At 38.1% G+C, this 19,334-nt stretch overlaps 2 protein-coding genes across 3 annotated transcripts; one reads left to right on the top strand and one right to left on the bottom strand.

Moving 5' to 3' along the window:
• The first annotated feature begins 8,895 nt into the window (after positions 1–8,895).
• On the top strand, positions 8,896–15,421 carry LOC141612102 (protein indeterminate-domain 7-like). 2 transcript variants are annotated; one of them, XM_074430814.1, is made up of 3 exons: positions 8,896–9,453; positions 10,368–10,767; positions 14,315–15,421. In XM_074430814.1, the coding sequence occupies exons 1-3, from the start codon at positions 9,243–9,245 to the stop codon at positions 15,330–15,332; spliced, it is 1,629 nt and encodes a 542-aa protein (XP_074286915.1). In that variant the 5' UTR covers positions 8,896–9,242; the 3' UTR covers positions 15,333–15,421. The 2 variants fall into 2 exon arrangements, with proteins under 2 accessions (XP_074286915.1, XP_074286914.1); XM_074430813.1 differs by having other exon boundaries at positions 8,910–9,462.
• Positions 15,422–17,235: 1,814 nt separating this feature from the next.
• Positions 17,236–18,030, bottom strand: LOC141614409 (uncharacterized). Its single transcript, XM_074433154.1, has one exon. It carries the CDS (start codon positions 18,028–18,030, stop codon positions 17,236–17,238), a length of 795 nt encoding a protein of 264 aa, XP_074289255.1.
• Positions 18,031–19,334: the final 1,304 nt, after the last annotated feature.

Here is a 19,334-nt window from a genome sequence, read left to right as displayed (position 1 = left end):
TTTTTCAATTTTTTTTTTTTTTTTGAATTTATATGTGAAATGAAACAAACAATGCAAAACAAAATGAAAACGTGAATGCAAACATATGATATGCGACGCAAAACCCTTCCCCAAACCAAATCGCACAATGTCCTCATTGTGCAAAATCATGTAATGAAGGCAAAGGAGATGGGAATTTGCGAGAAAAAAGTAAATAAAAACAAAGACGTAAAGAAAAGACTTGGGAACTCACAAGACTTTAAGCGCAGCAAAAGGGAAACCTCCCCAAACCAACGTGAGCTAGGAGGTTTCAGTAGCCAGCAGTGCTACCAATAAAGACCTGAAAAGACAAAATTAAAAAACACGCATAAGACCGAAGAAAACAATTTTGAAACGTAAGTATTGTGCAAAAATGAGGCAATAGAAGAAATAGGCAATTTGACGGAAATAAAGCGGAGTAGAAGACTCCCTTAGGTCCGCATATCGACCAAACACAGCAGGGGAAAGGTCGTGAATAGATACAGCAGCAGCAGTGGTCGATCGACCAAGAAGATCAGTCGATCGACCAAGTGGGCGTGAACAGTAGGTCCTGTAAACCTGCAAATCAGTCGATCGACCATATAGGATAGTCGATCGACTGAAAACACTGCTGCAATTTCTTATTTCTTCGTAATTGCTCAATGATTCGAGCTGATAAACTCTAAATACCTGCAAATGCACAGTAGTACGCGCCAAAAATTGCGCAAAACCCGGAATAAAGTCTAAAGTAAATAAAAATCCTAAGCAAACGAAATAAAAGCGAAGTTTTCGCGCACACAAAAGCAATAAAAATAGTTCAAAAGCAATAAAATGAAGTTCATAGCGAAATTGATCAACTAATAGTTGATCAAAAAGGACCACGGTATGGCCCACTTCGTCGGCTTCTGGCTACTAGAGGTAGCCTCAATGGTGCTCATCTTGTCAGTTGCACCTTTCTCAGCTTCAACAGTCGGAGAGTTCAGTTGATCAGCTTCGTCATCTCCCCAATCAAGGACTTCCTCGTCATCGTCGGACTCCAAATCAGCCCATCTCACCTTAACTGGCTCATCTTCCACTTCCTCGTCAGTCCCATAACTTAGGCAACCAAGACCGCCTCTTGAAATGATCTGCTCTGTCTCAGCTGGAGCGTCCAGCTGTTCTGCCTTCCCCAAACCAGCTCCTGCGTTATCTAAAACAACAATTTCTTCCTCCTTCTTGCTCCCAATCTGGGGCGGAGGGGTTAATACAGCAGTAGTAATGGGGACAGTCGGTTCAGGAAGCACAAAGTACGATCTCTTTTCAGAGACCGTATTACAGGTGACAGGCCACATGGCGTCCTTCTTTTTGACAGATTGGGCAAAAACAATAGAATGTTTCCCAACTTTGAAGGTTAAGGTTCCTAACCCGACGTCGATTACCGCACCAGCAGTGTGCAGAAACGGCCTACCCAAAATGATCGGTATATGGTCATCCTCAGGCATGTCAATGACAACAAAGTCAACAGGGAAGAAAAACTTCCCTATTTGGACGGGTATGTCCTCTAGGACTCCTATAGGCTCGACCGCAGATCGGTCAGCCATCTGAACTGTCATCTCAGTAATAGCAAACCTGGTCAACTTGAGTCTCCTAGCTAAACTCAAAGGCATGACACTTATACTGGCCCCTAGGTCACACAATGCCTTCTCAATTGAGAAGGTACCTACTTTGCAAGGGACAGAAAAGCTGCCCGGGTCCTCTAACTTAAGGGGCGCAGTGTGAGACAGATAAGAACAAGACTCCTTTGTGAGTGCGACAGTATGCACTGTTTCAAGTGACCGCTTTTTTGACAACAATTGCTTCATAAATTTGGTGTAAGCGGGCACTTGGTTAACTAACTCAAGGAAGGGGACTTGCACATTAAGACTACGGATAACTTTCTCAAACTTATTGAAAGATACCTGTTCTTTGGTCGGCACGAGTCTCTCCGGATATGGGGCTGTAAGGAGCACCTTAGCCCTCTCTTCCAATTCGCGCGCGCCGGTGTCCTTGGACTTAGGCTGAAAGTCCGTCACCTTCTCTTTGTTGAAGCTAGACCCTTCCTCAGACCGTCTCAAATAAGACCCATTGACTGTCATTGGATCGAACTTCGGAGCCGGGACTGACCCATCAGCATTCGGGTCTGCCCCTAAAATTTTCGGGACTGTGGTACCCCGGAACAAGTGATCTCGTAGGTTGTTTGGCATTAAAGGACGAGATTCTTCAGCATCAGCAGTGATAGTGGTCGATCGACCACTCTCCTCAGTCGATCGACTGGAATGCACGCGATTCGAAGCTCCGGAACCGTGTTTGATCGATCGACTAGGTAGACGATCGATCGATCGAAATTCTGTGACGCCTTTTTCTTTGAATTGTTCGTTGAAGCTTTTTCTTTGCTTGTTTCTGGCTCATTCTTTTCAACAGCATCCTCAACCATAGCAGGACCGTCAAGGGTGGACCCGCTCCTCAATGTGATGGCATTTAGGGTCTCCTTTTGTTCGGGTTGAGTAGGTAAATGTCCGGGAGCTCGAGTATTACTTTTGCTAGCTAGTTGAGCAATTTGGCTTTCAAGTAACTTCATCCCGGCCTCTCTTGCTTGGGACTCCTTTAGCAGCAGATTCTTAAGCTCAGAAAACTCAGAATTTTGTGATTTGTTCTTCTGCTTTGCGGCACATAAGGAGGCTTCTGGTATTGCTGTTGCTTTTGATGAGGCGGCACATACGGCTGCTGCTGTGGCGGAGGTTGAGTTGGGTTTAAGACATTCTGGCTCCTCCAACTCAAGTTCGGATGTGGTGGCTCGTAGTAGGTGTTTGTCTGCCTATAGTGTTGAAAGGCAGCACATGATTCAAAAGGACTAGGGCAGTTTTTCGACACATGACCCTCAACTCCACACCTTTCACAGACAAAGGGACCGTCCTGCACAGCATTTACTTGGTAGATCCCACCTTTAGATGCTCCCCCTAGCTCATATTTGTCGAATCTCGCGGTAAGAGCCTCAAGTGCAGCAACAGAGGAGGATTCAGCAGCTCTCCTCTGGTTCCCTCTCGAATTCCCATACTCGGCCTTGTGGGTAGCTAGATCATCAATGATCTTCCACCCCTTGGTTGCTCCTAAATTTTCAGCAAATCTCCCATTGGCTGCAGCATCCAAAATGGCCCTCTGATCGTCGTACAACCCATTGTAGAAATGATTGCACAAACTCCACTTAGCAAACCCATGGTGCGGTATGGTTCGCACCAGCTTCTTGAATCGGACCCATGCCTCATGGAAATTTTCATCTGGCCCTTGTTTAAAACCCGTGATTTGGGCTCTAATAGCGATCGTCCTCGAAGCAGAGAAGTACTTCTTGTAGAACGCCAATGCCAATGTATTCCAGTCAGTGATCTCCAAAGCAGCTCGGTCCAGATCTCTATACCATTCCCTCGCAGCATCGCGAAGGGAGAAGATAAACATAGTTTCCTTGATCTGGTCCTGGGTCACGCCAGCTGGTGGGGGAATGGAGCAGCAGTAGTCAATAAAGGTCTCCATATGTTTAGCTGCATCTTCATTTGCAGCTCCCGAACGGTTTCTTTCTACCATAGTGATGTAGGCGGGCTTTGGTTCGAACTTTCGGCTTCTCCCGGTAGTTCGAATCCCTTATATAAGTTCGCGCCGTCGGCTCGAAAAACTAGCTATACTCGCTTCCTCGGCCATGACCGAAAAGTCGGAGAAGTAACTATTTCAAATTTTGAAGAGGTGGGTGAAGACTGTTGGTCTTCTTCAAACAAATCGTGCTCGAGATAGCCGGATGAGTACTCGGCTCTTCCTCGTCGACAATATCCTTCGTGCTCGTCTCAACCCGCGCAAAGATTTCTCTATCTCGGAGTCAAATGGTAATAATTCTCCACCCCGTGACTGCGCATAAGATGAAACTACAAAAAGAATATAAGAACGACTTAAGGAACGGAAGTCCCTTAAATCGAAAAAGACTAAAAATAAAGACAACTAAAATTAGGACTATTGCCTCCCCCAAGAACGGCGCCAAAATTTGATACCCGTCATTTGTGAGTACCAAAGATAATATTTATAAACTCCTATTAAGACTAACCTAGGCTAGTGGTAACAGGGTCGATCCACAAGGAGGCAGTTGTAAATTCTAGCTGTTCTATGATCAGTCAAAGGTAACTGTTGTGGGGGTTGATTGAATTGGTCTATAACTAACAATAATAAGAACAAAATAAACTAAAGATGCGGATTAAACAGATAAAAGAAAGGTACTAGGATGGTCGGGTCATTACAGCTTCGGCGGCAGCAAACTAGGTCGGTCCGAATTAAACACAAGTAAGGCGGGAAATAAGAGGTCCTCTCGGTCCACTCCTAACAATTAGCATCTCTCGATCTCGCTAAAGGTCCCTAATGTCACTAATACTGACTTTCGTCCTGAAAAGCGACTAATGGTCTAAACTATACCTATCTTTCGATCTTTAGCACAGTTTAGTCGAATTAATTGATGGTCAAATAACCTACCCTACCTTTCGGTCTAATGGGTCAGTCACAAAAGAGGTATCTAACTGGTCGCATGCATTCAACTCGTCAGATACAAAATTAAAAACAATTAAAACGAAGGTAACCTTACAAGGTCAGTCGATCGACCAACAATGTCAGTCGATCGACTGACACGCGGGTTCAGTCCAAATCTAACCTATTGCCGCCTAGCCATAAATCGCCTACATCCTAGCACTACAGATTTAGCTACTCATGACGAAGGTAAAAACAACAAATAAACTAAGACAATAGGTCTGAATTCATGATTTGAAATAGATAGCAAATAACAATAACAATAATTGGCTTTGGGCGCGAATCTAGCAATTCTAATATCAGTGGAAAAGCGAAAACAAATAAATGGAATTAAGCAGTGTGATTACCGAAAATTTAGAGGAAAGATTTAGAACAGAGGCAGAAATCCAACGCTAAAGACGACAACCCAAAAACCCTAACTCGGAAATAAGCTAGAACTAAAAGTATTGTGATGTAAACTTCGATGTATTCTCTGATAAAAACTCCCTATGTTTATGTTACGTTATATAGGAATATTAACGCAACAACTTATGCCAAAACCTAAAACTTCACGGGCTTTCTAAATCTCGTCTGGAATCGAAATCTGGTCGATCGACTTAAGATGCTGGTCGATCGACTGCTCCTCAGCAACAGTAGCTTCTGGGATCCGATAGGTGGTCGATCGACTTAAGATACTAGTCGATCGACCGGATTAGCTGCTAGTTGACTTCTTTAAACTCGTGGACTTGTCTTTCGGGCCTTGGATCGCGCACCAAGCTCGTTCCTTAAGCAGTTCCTTTACGTCATTTGCAATGCAGCTTACTCGGGGGCTGATTTGGCTTGATTTCCCGCTAAATTCTCCACATTTCTGCAATAAAGTATAAAATACGGAAGTAGACGGAAAATAGACAAATAGGGGCATTTATAGCACAATTGAGCTCTGAAATGCGTGTAAAAAGAGATGTAAAACATCATATAAATGACACGCATCAGTCCCCATTGGCGGTGTGGAGTATCTGTTGCGATGGGTACTCTGGCAGGGCTACACACTTTAGTGTGTAGTCAGTTGTGTGGAGATTGATTATGGAGACCGGAGACTAATGTGTTGATTGAGCTTTTTGGCATTTGTTTCACTGTGGTTTGTATCGTGTAATTAGTACTGACCTCGTTTAACTGTTTTAAAAATTGTGGTGATCCATTCGGGGATGGTGAACATTTATTGAGCAGGTTTGATATGATGCATATGAGCTAGCTGGGATGAGTCATCACTTGCAGTTAGAAGAGTCTTCCGATGTGTCAGACGATGTCCTTTAGTTATTCAGTTTTGTTAGTAGACAGTTTTGGATTGGTTGTATTTCAGTTAACAGTTTTGGGTTTGAACATGTAATCACTTAAATCGTATTCTACTTTTAAATTATGTTTCTTCATTATCTTATGATTATCATTACCTCGGGTTACCGAGATGGTGATGCTCCTATACCTGAGTGGTCCTGGTAAGGCACTTGGAGTATGGGGATTTCACAGTTAAATTGGGCGTTAGGCTTCGTGGATATTTGACAAAAGAAATAGAATTAGGAAGTTGGGTTTACCAGTTTAGTTGGGGGTTATTTTTACGTCTTCTTTACTTTATTTTTCCTATTTTTGTTAGTTAGACGGGTTAACATAACTAAGTGTTCACATAAGTCAATGAAAGAAATGGAATTATGAGTGTAATAGGTCTTAAAAAGTTGTAAGAACATGTGGCCCATTACATGAAAATGCATTTATTATAGGCAAAACATAGAATCGTACGATTCTACGATTCTGAACGATTCTGACCGATTCTACTTCAATTCTACCCCATAACGATCTTATGAGCGATTTGGATCGTTTATCTATTTTTGGATCGTAGAATCGTACGATTCTACGATCCGGATCGCAATTTTAACAACATTGACTCCCACACTCTAAAACCCCAACTTCTAGACACCTGAAACATTACCAAGTCTTGATAACGTCTCCTTAGTCGACAGATCACGCTACCACGAGCCATGTCTTGCACCACATGTCACCGCCTAGTCAAGTGAGTGCCCCTATATGCTCCTGAACTTACATGTCCGTGTGCCCTTTTTGGGAATTTGTTACACATTCATATCGAACATCCTCTATTTCTAATATAACCTGGATCGGGTCCGCCACTTCAGAAGTCCTAGAACACCAACGATCTCTGGCATCCAAGCTGGAAAGGACCCACCAGACGTGTGGCACCCAACCTGATAAGGGTTCACCTGATCAACAGTTCTAGTATACAAATGGTCTTTGTTCCACAAGACCTATGACGCCTTTCATCCATTTAGCCCTGGATCGGGCTTGCTCAATGACTCACCTCGCTCAACCTAGGAGTTTCATGCCTTACCGTGTACACCACCTTCAAGTCTTGACTCCATGCTTCTTCTTGTGTCTAACCCAAGCCGACCTTGTGCTCCGATACCACTTTTTGTACGAAAGCGTGAATACCTTCAGTTGGGCCTCTGCTGCATTTGTTTTCACAACCCATAATAGTACGATATTGTCTGCTTTGGGCCAAATCCTCACAAATTTTAGTCATAAGTTAACGAAAAACGTTACAAATATAGGCTTGAGGTCCTTAGCTGATCGAAAACATTTGATAGTTGGAATCCTTAATTGAAAAAAAAAGTGATACTTAAGATCCTTCTTTTACCCTTTATTACTCGGGATGACAAACACTAGTTCACTACATACATACAGAAGATTGGTGTCTTTTCTCTGTTGACGAACATTAAATTTAGCTACAATCAAGTGTCAGTCCATTTAATAAGTTTTTAATACATGCAAGTATACAACCAATAATGCAAAACAAGTGTTGGAAATAAATTACGGAAAAAAAAAGGAGGAATGTTGAGAAAGCTTGGTAATCAGTAATCACTGGCTGGACCAATCATACAAGCAAAGATGCAAAGAGCAAATCCCTATGTTTTTTCATTTTAAGCATTTTTCATTGACTCATTATTAGTCCACAAAATCAAAATCAAAATCAAAATCAAACTCAAACTCATATAATCAACTGATGGTAAGTGAATGGCTAGGATGGGTGAAGGTCTCCTTTGGATGTGTGGCTCATATTAACTTTTCAGTGTTATCTCGATCTCAAATTCTTGTTTAAGACGAAAATATTCATTTTGTAGTTCAAACAAGTTAGGTGTTACTTATTTAAATGGATGATAACAAAATCAGATATTCTAGAGAAATAAAAAAGGTTGTCTTATATATATGTTTAAAAGTGTAGTATTTAACTTGTTTTAATTATAAAACCGACATTCCCTCTAAATCAGACCTTTTTTTTTGGTTCTTGATAAACTCAATGCTGCATGTCATACAAATTATTACTGTGCATTAATTTTTTAAATACTACGGAGTATTACTTTATAAATATAAAATTTCATGGCTATATATGGTGCATGAAATCATTGTTTTCGATTTCATCATCATGAAACTCTATTGGATGAAGTGGATCCGTCCGTGGTTAGGAACCAACAAGCCGAATCCAAAGGCCAAATATTAGGCATACGTATTAATATAGCTCAGCTTCATGTATTTAGCTATTACGTACTACAAATTGCGTTGTCTTTAATAAAATAAGGATCAAATTGTGTAGACTGTAGAGTAATAAAAAGTGAGATTATATATAGTAACAACAAATGTATCTTAGGTTAGTTTTTTTTTTCACTTACTCCTCATAGAATTTTGTTTCAGTAATTAATGTATTCCGAGTAAATTGGTTGATCCAAATAACCTAATGTCATTGGCTTTTTTTTGAATAAAATGATACTCCATACTAATTACTATTAAATAAACAACCATACAAAGTTGAACCTTGGATATATTTAAAAACTGATAACTCGATCTCTATGATTACGACTCATTTTGTAGACCCATAACTCTGTCATTACGACTCATTAGCTATTATTTTAAGTAAGATCAATTTATCCGACAAACTTGGTTTTTCTAGTTTACTAAAAACCGATCAAAAAGCAAATATGACAATTTGAGTGAACGAAGATTAACCTTACGGAGGGTTAAAAACTTAAAATTGTACTCCGTACTTGGTTGTATTCCGTAGAAGGTAGGTGAATGATGTTAATGGACAAAAGACACAAATAAATACATTGGAGGGTTAAAATGTTACTTCCTGTTCATCCTATTTCTCTAATATATGTAAAGATTATTTTATTGAGATGAAGATTAGCTATCTCATAATTTGTTTGAAATTGTGGGACAAGTGGAGTTGAGTATATCAACAGGATTCCCTTCCCTTATCACCTCATCTCTCTTTCTTTCTTCATCTCTCCCTATCTGTGGTTGCCGTTTTGTCTATCTTAATAAGTGTCATCCAAGGTCGGTCCATCTTCATTTTCTTTCATATTATTAATTATTATTATAACCTTTTATTATTTTTGTTCCTTCTTGTTTGTTTTTAGCATCTTACCAACCTTCTTCAATATTTTAATCATAATAACCATATAATAATATAATTAATTCTCTTTGTATTGTCTAAAAGCATCATCAAAGTTTGATTTTATATATGCATATACCTTTTTAAAGAAAAAAAAAAAGAAATTAGGGTTTGTCATATACATCTTATCTAATTACATTCAGTAAAAAAGATTAAGAAAGGATTGGGATTAGATGAGAGTATGTCTAATTTAACATCAACTATTTCTAATGAAACAAGCATTTCATCATCTAATAATGCTAAATATGCGTCTTCTTCCGCAACTAATAATAACAATAATGATAACGATAAAGATACGACCGTGTTATATGTACAACAAGCATCATCTTCATCATTTGCTTCTCAGCCTTATCAATCTCAAACTCCGGCGAAGAAAAAGCGAAGTCTTCCAGGTAACCCAGGTAAAACTTTAAAGTCAATACTTCAATAGGTCTTTAGTACGCACATGATACTCCTCCTATTTGACGGCTTAATAGAATTAATGTCTCACTATTCTTTTCACTACGTAAGAAATATGAATGGATGAACATTTTACTCACTTAATAAGTTGCCCAAGACGTTATTTTAATTCAAATTTTACTTTAAATCGATGAAGTGACTAAGATCGGATAAGTAGTTAAAGGATCAAACGATCGTTCACACAAAATAATTTATTTAAAAAAAAAAAAATTGTATAGTTATAATATGGTAGAAAAAAAGAGCGGTGTCAAAATAGTTATCAGATAAATACCTAGGTTATATTCATTCTAAGACATGGACGCTTATTAACTTGTTTTTTTTTCCCCTTTTACTACAATTTTAAATTGTTATTAAACGGCAGACATGTTTTTCTACATCAATAGAATCTAATTATAGGTTGCAATTTGTAAGATGGTATACTTGAGTTACGTTTTATTTTGTTTGCTAAGAATTATTACAAGACCCTACAAAATTAAGTGCCTATCTAGGTCATGATCGATAAGTCTTCTTGAATATTGTAAGATCGTAAAATTCTACGGTTCTAGTCATGTTTTTATGAACGCAATGATTTATATTATAATTCACTAGAAAATAGATACTATAGTAAATTATAGGGTTTATCCGGTCATGGGCATGAATATTTGTTATGTCGGATAATGTTGTTATTTTAACGAATGAGTATATAGTGTACATACATAATACTATGTTATTTTTTAATTTTTTTTTTTTTTTCAATTGAGCACAAGGACAGCACAATATCGTCTATTATACCTCTTTCATAACCATTAGATTAATACATCTTCAATTCGATACATATCATGATATGTTAAATTACTACGTGTACCAGACCCAGATGCGGAGGTGATAGCTCTATCACCAAAGAGTTTATTAGCAACAAACAGGTTCATATGTGAGATATGTAACAAAGGATTTCAAAGAGATCAAAATCTTCAACTACATAGGAGAGGACATAATCTACCATGGAAACTAAAGCAAAGGGCTAACAAAGATGTGATTATAAAGAAAGTTTACGTATGTCCTGAACAAACTTGTGTGCACCATGACCCATCAAGAGCTCTTGGAGACTTAACTGGTATTAAGAAGCATTTTTGTCGAAAACATGGTGAAAAGAAATGGAATTGTGAGAAATGTTCCAAGAAATATGCGGTTCAGTCCGATTGGAAAGCTCACTCCAAGATTTGTGGCACTCGGGAGTATCGATGTGATTGTGGCACTCTTTTCTCTAGGTATGTTCACTACTCTCTCCGTCACTCTCATTTCTTTACCTATTCCATTTTAGAATGTCTCAGCCGATCGATTGTTTACCTTTCTATTTTAGGAATATCTTTAATGGACAATTTGATCCTCCACACTCAATTTGATACATTTATTTATTATCTAATAATTGACCTCCTCTTTCCTTGGTCTTTGTGACGGGATGACTGGGACGAAGGAAGGACTTGCTTATCATAAATTCATAATCGTACTAGAAAATGAGTTAATAAGCTCGTTCAAACAGGGTGATACTTACTGAGTTTGTCTTAATCATCAATACATTTCGCAAGGAATATAAAAAGTAAAGATATGGTTAAAAAATAATGAGTATTTCATATATATACTAGTCACTACCCTTAAATATAGTTTTGCTTATACTGTATAATATACTCCGTAGTAGGTTTAAAGAGTTACGGAATAATATATAAATATATTGTCCCTCTCTTATTTATTTATTTGCTTATCTTTAACTGAAATTTCCCTTATAAAATAAGAAGATAAATAAATGAATGAAACGCATAGCGTATATGTTAGGTTAATTATAGTGTGCTCGATTGTTAATTTGTTACTCTATTCACATGCACGTATGAGATTGTGACTCCATGACTAAATAGATTTTAGGGATTATATGAATGCAAAGTATTCTAATTATAGGATTACAAATAAATCAATCATTGTAATGGTAATAACGCGTTGAAATTGTTCCCATCAAATTTATTTCAAAGTCCCTGTTTACCATTTTTGACTAATTATGATTCTTCATGATGAGAAACAATAGTAAGTTTGATGTATCTCACTTGCTTATCATGTACCCCCTCTGTCCCGTTCATTTGTTGTCCTTTTCTATTTTTGGGTGTCTCAGTCATTTGTTGTCCTTTCTATTTTAAGAATGAACTTGTTGAGTAATTTGATCATTCACACTCAATTTATTCCACTTGTCATTTAGCTATTGGCCCTCTCATCTTTCTTTGGTCTTTTTCCCAAAACCAAAGAACAACAAATGACCGGGACGGAGGGAGTAGTATGTTTAAATACCTAATGTTCAAGAAGTTAAATAAATTTTACATCTCACAAATTCAAATTTCTTCAAACAGTTACATTTATTTCGATATTTTGTCAATTACATTATTTCGATATATATTTTGACACATTCTCGTGCAAAACGATTTCACATGCTAATATCAACTAACTATATTATGGGGTTTTTGTTGAAAAGAAAGGTACCATATACAAAGTGGCAAACCTCAAAAACACCATGTAAATTTTTCCGAATAAAACTATTATGAGGATGTGTTACCAGATGAACTTAAGATTTAGTACTATCATTTAATTTGTGCTATTTGCCAAGTTATCCAATAAGGCAAAAAAAAAAAAACGGAGGCAAAATGCATGTCGCGGCGGCGTCTACTTTTTTTTTTTTTTTTTTTTTTTTTTATAGTTATGATACACGCAGCCACCATCTACGATTTTCACCACGTCCAAACCTAGTAAATGAACTATATCGTGATATCATGCACAGTAGTTAATTAAGTCAACCATCATTGGAGTGATAGACTATAACTCAATAATATAAACACTCGGCAAAACATATTTTTACAAGGAGTGACGGATCTAGAGGGGAGAAGAGGCATTTGGAATTTGTTAATTTCGAAAATTTTAGTTACAGTTCTTAAACTTGTTTCGAACTTTTTCTTTTATGAAATTAAGCCCCGCTGAAATTCTTTCCTCCTTCCTAATTGAAACTCCCAACTCTGTCACTGTTCACAAGGATAAAACAATTTAATATGTTTAACCATTTCAATCAACTCGTTTTAACCATTACTTATCTTTTTCATTTTTTGACGGACTTTCTCATTTTGTAATGGTGTGAATGGAATGAAGTAAAGAGTAGTTTTTTCAAATGTTTTTGTAAGCAAATGTCAAAGCTCAATAATGCCAACAATGCGTGCCCGTGAGGCTGTGAGTGTGTAAAAGCACAACAGGAAGGAGAAAGGCACGTGGGGTTGGGCGATAGCATTTTTTTCTTTGAAAAAAATGATCTATGCCCCTACCAAGTACAAACACTAGCCAAAGTTTATAATAAAGCTGGTGTGTAATTGCATGAGATTCACTGAGCAAATTGAAATAATGGCTCTTGTTTTTGTCCGGCTCTACACAAATATGTCATATATGTACTGTATATCCAGCTAGCACAAGAAAAAAACCGCAAGAGTGAGCAACGCACTTAAGTGTAGTAGTACTCCTCATGATTAGAAACTTAGAGGAAGGTGATCATGTGAGAGTAGAGTTGGTCCCGCTTAAAACGGTCTATTTTGATCTAAATTAATAACACGGTATTTTGATACCATTTTTTTATAATCAAATTGGACCACTCTTGAAAACAAGTTAAAATTAGCTGTAACACTAGTTGGATAATTGTGATTACATTTGACTTAAAAATTGTCACAAAATCCCTTTATTTTGGTAAGATGGAAATGAGATGTTTGAAACAAGAATTTGTGGTGAGAAAAACCTCTTTGACAAAATAAACAACAATAATGTTTGTAGTTTGAGGTAGGGGTGGTCAACAGTGCGGGTCGGCCGGGACCGGGCCGGGCTTGTGAGACCCGAAACCGGCCCGGGTAAGGGGGCGCGGCGGGCGGGATTGAGGCGGGTCAGGGCGGGTCGGGTCAGAAGTGACCCGTGAGGCGGGTCTAGGGCGGGTTGAGGCGGGTTTTATGGGTGGGTCTAGGGCGGGTCCGGGTTTGACATTTGGGGACCCAGAACTGGCCCGGATATAGGGTGGGTCGGGTCCGGTCCGGGTCAGGCGGGCCGGTTTCCTCCACGGGTCACAGGCGGACCGGGTCCGGGTTAGCAAGGCCGACCCGTACTGTTGACCACCCCTAGTTTGAGGACGTGATTATATTTCAACTGTATTGTGCATCAACTTTATAATGTTTGTTCCTTTTGTTGTCAATAATATACTACAATTATAATGTAGGGACTTATGGTTTTTTCTTTGATTAATGGTTAGGAGTTGATAGATCTAATTACAAGTTTGAATTTGATTCGCAAGAATATTTAGGGGAACTCGGTTTCTCTTTTAACATTGTCTTGCTCGAGTACAAGCTGAATTTATTGGTGTAAACAAAAAATAGTACTATGAAAACTACCGTGATTAGCTTACGCGGCTAAGCCATCGTTGGGCTGTATGATCTATGGAGTATAATTTGTTTGCATGTATAAATACAGTACATTTGTTTGATGAGAGAACAAATACTCAAAATCACTTACATATACTTAACACGAATTTTTGTGTGCAAGGCTCAAATAGCCTTACACATGAATATGAAAAAACGAATCCTTTTGACTACTCTCGTTCATTTCATTTCTATGGGTGACATTCACATGCTAATAGAATCTATTTTCCATAATATTAGTGTTAAACCGTCTCCTACAAGAGACGAATGGTATATCAAATAATCCATAATGTTTATAACCAACTGCATAACTAACAATATGATAATTTATATATTGCAGGAGGGACAGTTTCATAACTCATAGGGCCTTTTGTAACGCATTAGCACAAGAGAGTGCAACTAACATTAATCCTCCAAGTACTACAACTCTTTCTTCCTTGACTCATCATCAAACCGCAATGATAGGCATTTCCACAGCTCCAACATCCCATATTTCCCTTCCACCTCATAATTTTACTTCTCATCATCACACACTTTTCCAATCTTTTCCAATGAAGAGAGAGCAAGAAGAGGAACATGTAAGTAATATGGATAGTATCATGAGGCAAGACCTTCCACTATGGTTGGCATGTCCACCACAGTCTGCTCAATTATTATCTACATTTCAAGCGCATTATAACCATAACCAGAATCATAACCAACACCACCAGGATGCTCCAACCTTAAATGCGGGACCCACATTGTCGTCGTTTCAAGTCGCACTTCCTAGCCATTCCCATATGTCTGCCACGGCCCTTCTACAAAGGGCGGCTCAGATGGGAGTGACGATTAGCAATCCACAACAATATCACAACCAACTGGAGCAACAGCAACAACAACAACAACAACAACAACAACAACAACAACAATATCACAACGGACATATTACCAATGACAACAATAGTCAAATGGCAGATGAACTACCATCATCATCAACGGTGTCACGAGGAGATGAACATCATTATCAAACACTTGTGCCATCATCATCGTCAATGTTATTGCATGGCAACGTAAGCAATAATATGATGATGGATAACTCCATGCAAACTACACCCGCTTCTAGTATGTTTGACCAGTCTAATTTTAGGGAGTTTCATCATCAAACAATGCCACAAACAAAGTCAAAACTTGACGGGGGTGGCACCGGAATCAATGGTGGCTCTGGCGGTGGCGAAGAGGGAATGACGAGGGATTTCTTAGGTTTAAGAACGTTTTCTCATAAGGATTTTCTAAACATGGCGGCACTTGAGCAAATGAAATCTTCTTCAAAATCACTTCATCGTCAACGGCTAAACAACAAGAATCAAACACCTTGGTAAAAGCTAGCAGATTGTGCGATACAGTCTTCTTCTTCAATTTTTTTTCCTTTTATATATTTTTTGTACTTTTAAAGTTTAATTACTCTGTACATGCTACATAATAATAATAATAATAATAATAATAATAATAATAATAATAATAATAATAATAATACTTCCTCCCATCCAGACCAAAGGTTACAGTTGTTTTATCACACTTGTCAAAACATGTTTTGTAACGTGCATATCTTTAGTTACACATTATTAAAAATTATAAAAATTTGATATTCTTATAGCATTCATGACGATAAATCAAACAATATCTCACATGACTATATTTTGTCTTATACATTAAGAATAATAACAAAGATTCCCTACGACCATGAATAGTACCAAAAAGTAACTGTAACCTTTGGTCTGGATGGGAGGAAGTAATAATAATATTTTTTGGGATCTCCACCTCATAAAAAAATCAATCCGTAATTTTCGTTAGGTTAAGGCCCTTAGAGCAAGTGCAATGGAAGAACTTTATATAAAATTCTTCTTTTGACATGTAAGATTTTGATAATTTCAATAATTAAGAACTTTTTGTTATAATGAAAGAACTTTAAATAAAGTTTTTTAATAGGCCATAACTAATTTGCTATGTCTAATTAATTCTTGTTTTTTTTGGGAAAAACTTGGTTCTTATTTTCAAACCTAGTTTGTTCATTTAAGAACAAACTTTATTTTACAATGAGACCAACTTTTTCTAAAAGTTTTTGTTTACAAACCCAATGCAAAAAACCACCCATTGCAATTGCTCTTAAGGGTGTTTGTTAAAGAATATTACCGTATATTGGTATATTAATGTGATGCCCGTGCGTTGCACGAATTTTAAAATAATTGTCTAAATGTAAAAGGCAAATTTAATAAAAATAACCCAACCTTCTAATAATCTTCTAAAATTAACCCAACCTTTCTAGTTAAACAATAATAACCCAACCATTTTACCTCTCCAACAAAAATAACCCAAGTCCACCATTATACAGTTAACTAGAATTCCTGTGGCTAAACTTCAAACAACCATCTTTGAATTTTTTGGTGTGAAACTGACCTGAGGCAAGGACGAAGCTCACATCTATGGCTTCACAGGACGCCATTGATGAAGATTGAAAGCTTAATGAAACAGAGAAAACAGTTGGTTATAATGAAATATAAAAGATGTAAATAAAAGTGTGAGTATATTGAATGAATTAATGAGTTATGTACATGGTGATTGCTTATATATGAGCAACAATAAAATATCTAGTTTAGTCAACTATACAAGTGTATAGTCAAAGTTTGTTATGGTTAGTTACAAGTTCTAACAGAATGTAGAACATTCTGGAAGCGTCTAGAGGATGCCAGCTGTGTCCAGAGGTGCAGATGGTTGCATCAGTCAGTGATCATCATCAAACGCTTTCTGATTGTGCTCTGATGAACTGGTGACACTTTGGTTTGACCACCTAAGATGCTCTTAAAATAAACATCAAACGCTTCATTAATATCTTCTCTTGTATAGTAAACCTGTCCATCCTGGCCAGCTATTTGAATGACTCTATTTAAACTCCTTCGTTTTTTAATAGAGGAGTGAAAGTAGGAAGTGTTGTCATTACCCTCATTACCCCATTCTACCTTAGCCTTCTGAGCTAGAAAATTTTGCCTAGCCTTCTCCATGATGAGATAATCCTTCTAGAGTTCAAGCTCAGCAGCAATTAAGTCAGGGTCAAGGGGTTTATCCCTTAATTTCTTCTGGATGTCATGGAGGGCTATTAACAACATACTGGAATTATTCTCCACATCATTAAAAAACTCCTTATTCAATACTCTATAATCTTCTTTTAAACGTACGTTTCAATTTAGCCGCCACTTTAAACATTGGGGTACCCATCACTGGTGAGCTCTAACTCTTCTCAACAATCTCCTGAAAAGCAGGAGCCAGTGCCCACATGTTGTAGTATTTGAAGGCAAAATTCTTCCTCCTTGGTGGTCCATCTAGGTGAATCACACATTGGCAATGATCAAAGGTTCCTTCAGTCAAAAAATGAGCATATGCTTCAGGGAAAGCATCCAACCAATCATCATTGATCAAATCCCTATCAATTCTGCTGTATACTCTAGTGGTCACTTCTTGCTTGTTGTTCCAGGTAAAAAAAGATCCAATGGCCTTAATATTAGTTATCTTATAGTCATGATTACAATCCAGGAAAGGTTTCACTTCAGCTAGAGTGATCTCAGAACCTATTCTCTTATTTGGAAACATGACATTATTGAAATCTCCTCCAATAAGACATGCTTCATCCACGTCTAAGCTATAATTTCTCAATGAACTCCAAAATTTCCCTCTATCGGCTAACTTGTTGAAGCCATAAACAAAGGTAACCCAGAACTGCCTCAGGTTCCCTCTATCAGTGACTTTCAGATGTATAGTTTGTTCACTCATATCCTTGATATCCAAATGGTACACATTAGGATTCCATACTATCCAAATCCTACCTCCATCATGGTAAGAGTTGTTAGTACAGATAGCCCAGTTATTCCATACATTACTCCTTACATTTCCCCAGTTTTTATTCTTAATTCTAGTTTTCAAGATGCCAAAAAGGCTAAAATTATTCAATTGTATAAATCTTTTTATTTCTAACTGTTTATTCAACTTATTCATTCCCCTAACGTTCCAGTACCCAATGTTATCCATTATCACACTGAGTACTAACCCCACTGCGTTGCACCAAATTCTCCTGAACATTACCCTGAACTGGTTGACTTAGAGATATTTTAGTCATCTCATCTGATGTTACTGGATTCAGATCAGTGACCTTCTCCTTGCCCTTATCCTTTTGTTCCTCAGATTGTTTCTCTGCCCCCACAGTAGCGCTCTCACATGGAACAGTTGGAGTTTCCAAGTTTTGTGCCCTGTGTGTCTATTGTCTATTGAGTTTGCTCACCACCTTTGCAGGAGCCGGTGGAATTGTGACCAGTCGTGGCCCCATTGTCACAGGAGTGCTAAGGACCACATGCACAACTTTCTTCGTCCAAACTTGTGATGCAGTTCTGGTCTTTTTCCTACAGTCCACTACCCTATGCCCAATCCCCTTGCAGCTAGAGTAGGATACAGGTAACCAGTTATAATACCCGACCTTTGTAGGACCCGTACGGAGACCTCGGGACACGTGAGAAGAGGTTTAGACCGATAAGAGAGCACTCAGAAGGGAAGGATAACCTTACACTAGACCTAAGCCTAGACCGATTGGTGTTGCAGCGGATCGAGTGGGTCTACTCGGTCGAGTGAACAGTACACTCGACCGAGTGAGTCCACTTGAACGACACTTGAACGAGTGGAGTGCTACTCGGTCGAGTGCCGCTGTTTTCAGAACATGGGATTTAATCCCTTTCTCCCCTAACCATAAATCATTTTCACCTTCCTCCTTATCTCTCCAAACTCCCTCCCCTCTCTCTAAAACCCTCACAAACACCTCTTACTTGGGATTCAAGCTTGGATTAGAAAATATACCACCTTCCTCTTCATCCCCTTCACTTAGTTAGTAAAGATCTCTCTTTTTCTAGTCTTTAAACCCTAACTTTTGGGGGAATTCGTCATGGGTAATTAATTAGTGTTTAATAAGTGTAATTGGGGTAATTAAGGGGTGATAATAAGGGGCTTTGTAGTGTATATTAGTATAGGATGTATTGTGATAGTTACCATGTGATTTGTTTAGGATGAGACGGTTCCTTGAGACGTTTTCGGTCCGGATTCGTGTAGCTTGAGGAGATGCTAAAAGGTAGGTTAATCCTACTCGGTTTCAATGATGGAAAGTCAATTATGTTGATGTTGTAGTGAGTCTTGTATAATTAGGGCATTTACATTATAACATTCTTAGTGGTAATCATATCATTAAGAAGACGATTATGTTGTGTTGGTTGTGGTTCATGCCTTGGTTAATATCACATATGTTGAAGGAATTATTGTTGTTGTTGTTGTTGTTGTTGTTGTTGTTGTTG

The sequence above is a fragment of the Silene latifolia genome, chromosome 11 (assembly GCF_048544455.1).
Source record: "Silene latifolia isolate original U9 population chromosome 11, ASM4854445v1, whole genome shotgun sequence".
Lineage (NCBI taxonomy): Eukaryota > Viridiplantae > Streptophyta > Magnoliopsida > Caryophyllales > Caryophyllaceae > Silene > Silene latifolia.
This window is presented reverse-complemented; position numbering and strand designations above follow the sequence as displayed.

Bases quoted from the DNA above. Each gene is read 5' to 3' on its own strand.
- LOC141612102 (XM_074430813.1), top strand. From the start codon at position 9,243: ATGTCTAATTTAACATCAACTATTTCTAATGAAACAAGCATTTCATCA. The intron at 9,463-10,367 runs GTAAAACTTTAA...TACGTGTACCAG, and splicing joins AAGTCTTCCAGGTAACCCAG to ACCCAGATGCGGAGGTGATA. The intron at 10,768-14,314 runs GTATGTTCACTA...TATATATTGCAG, and splicing joins TGTGGCACTCTTTTCTCTAG to GAGGGACAGTTTCATAACTC.
- LOC141614409 (XM_074433154.1), bottom strand. From the start codon at position 18,030: ATGGATAACATTGGGTACTGGAACGTTAGGGGAATGAATAAGTTGAAT.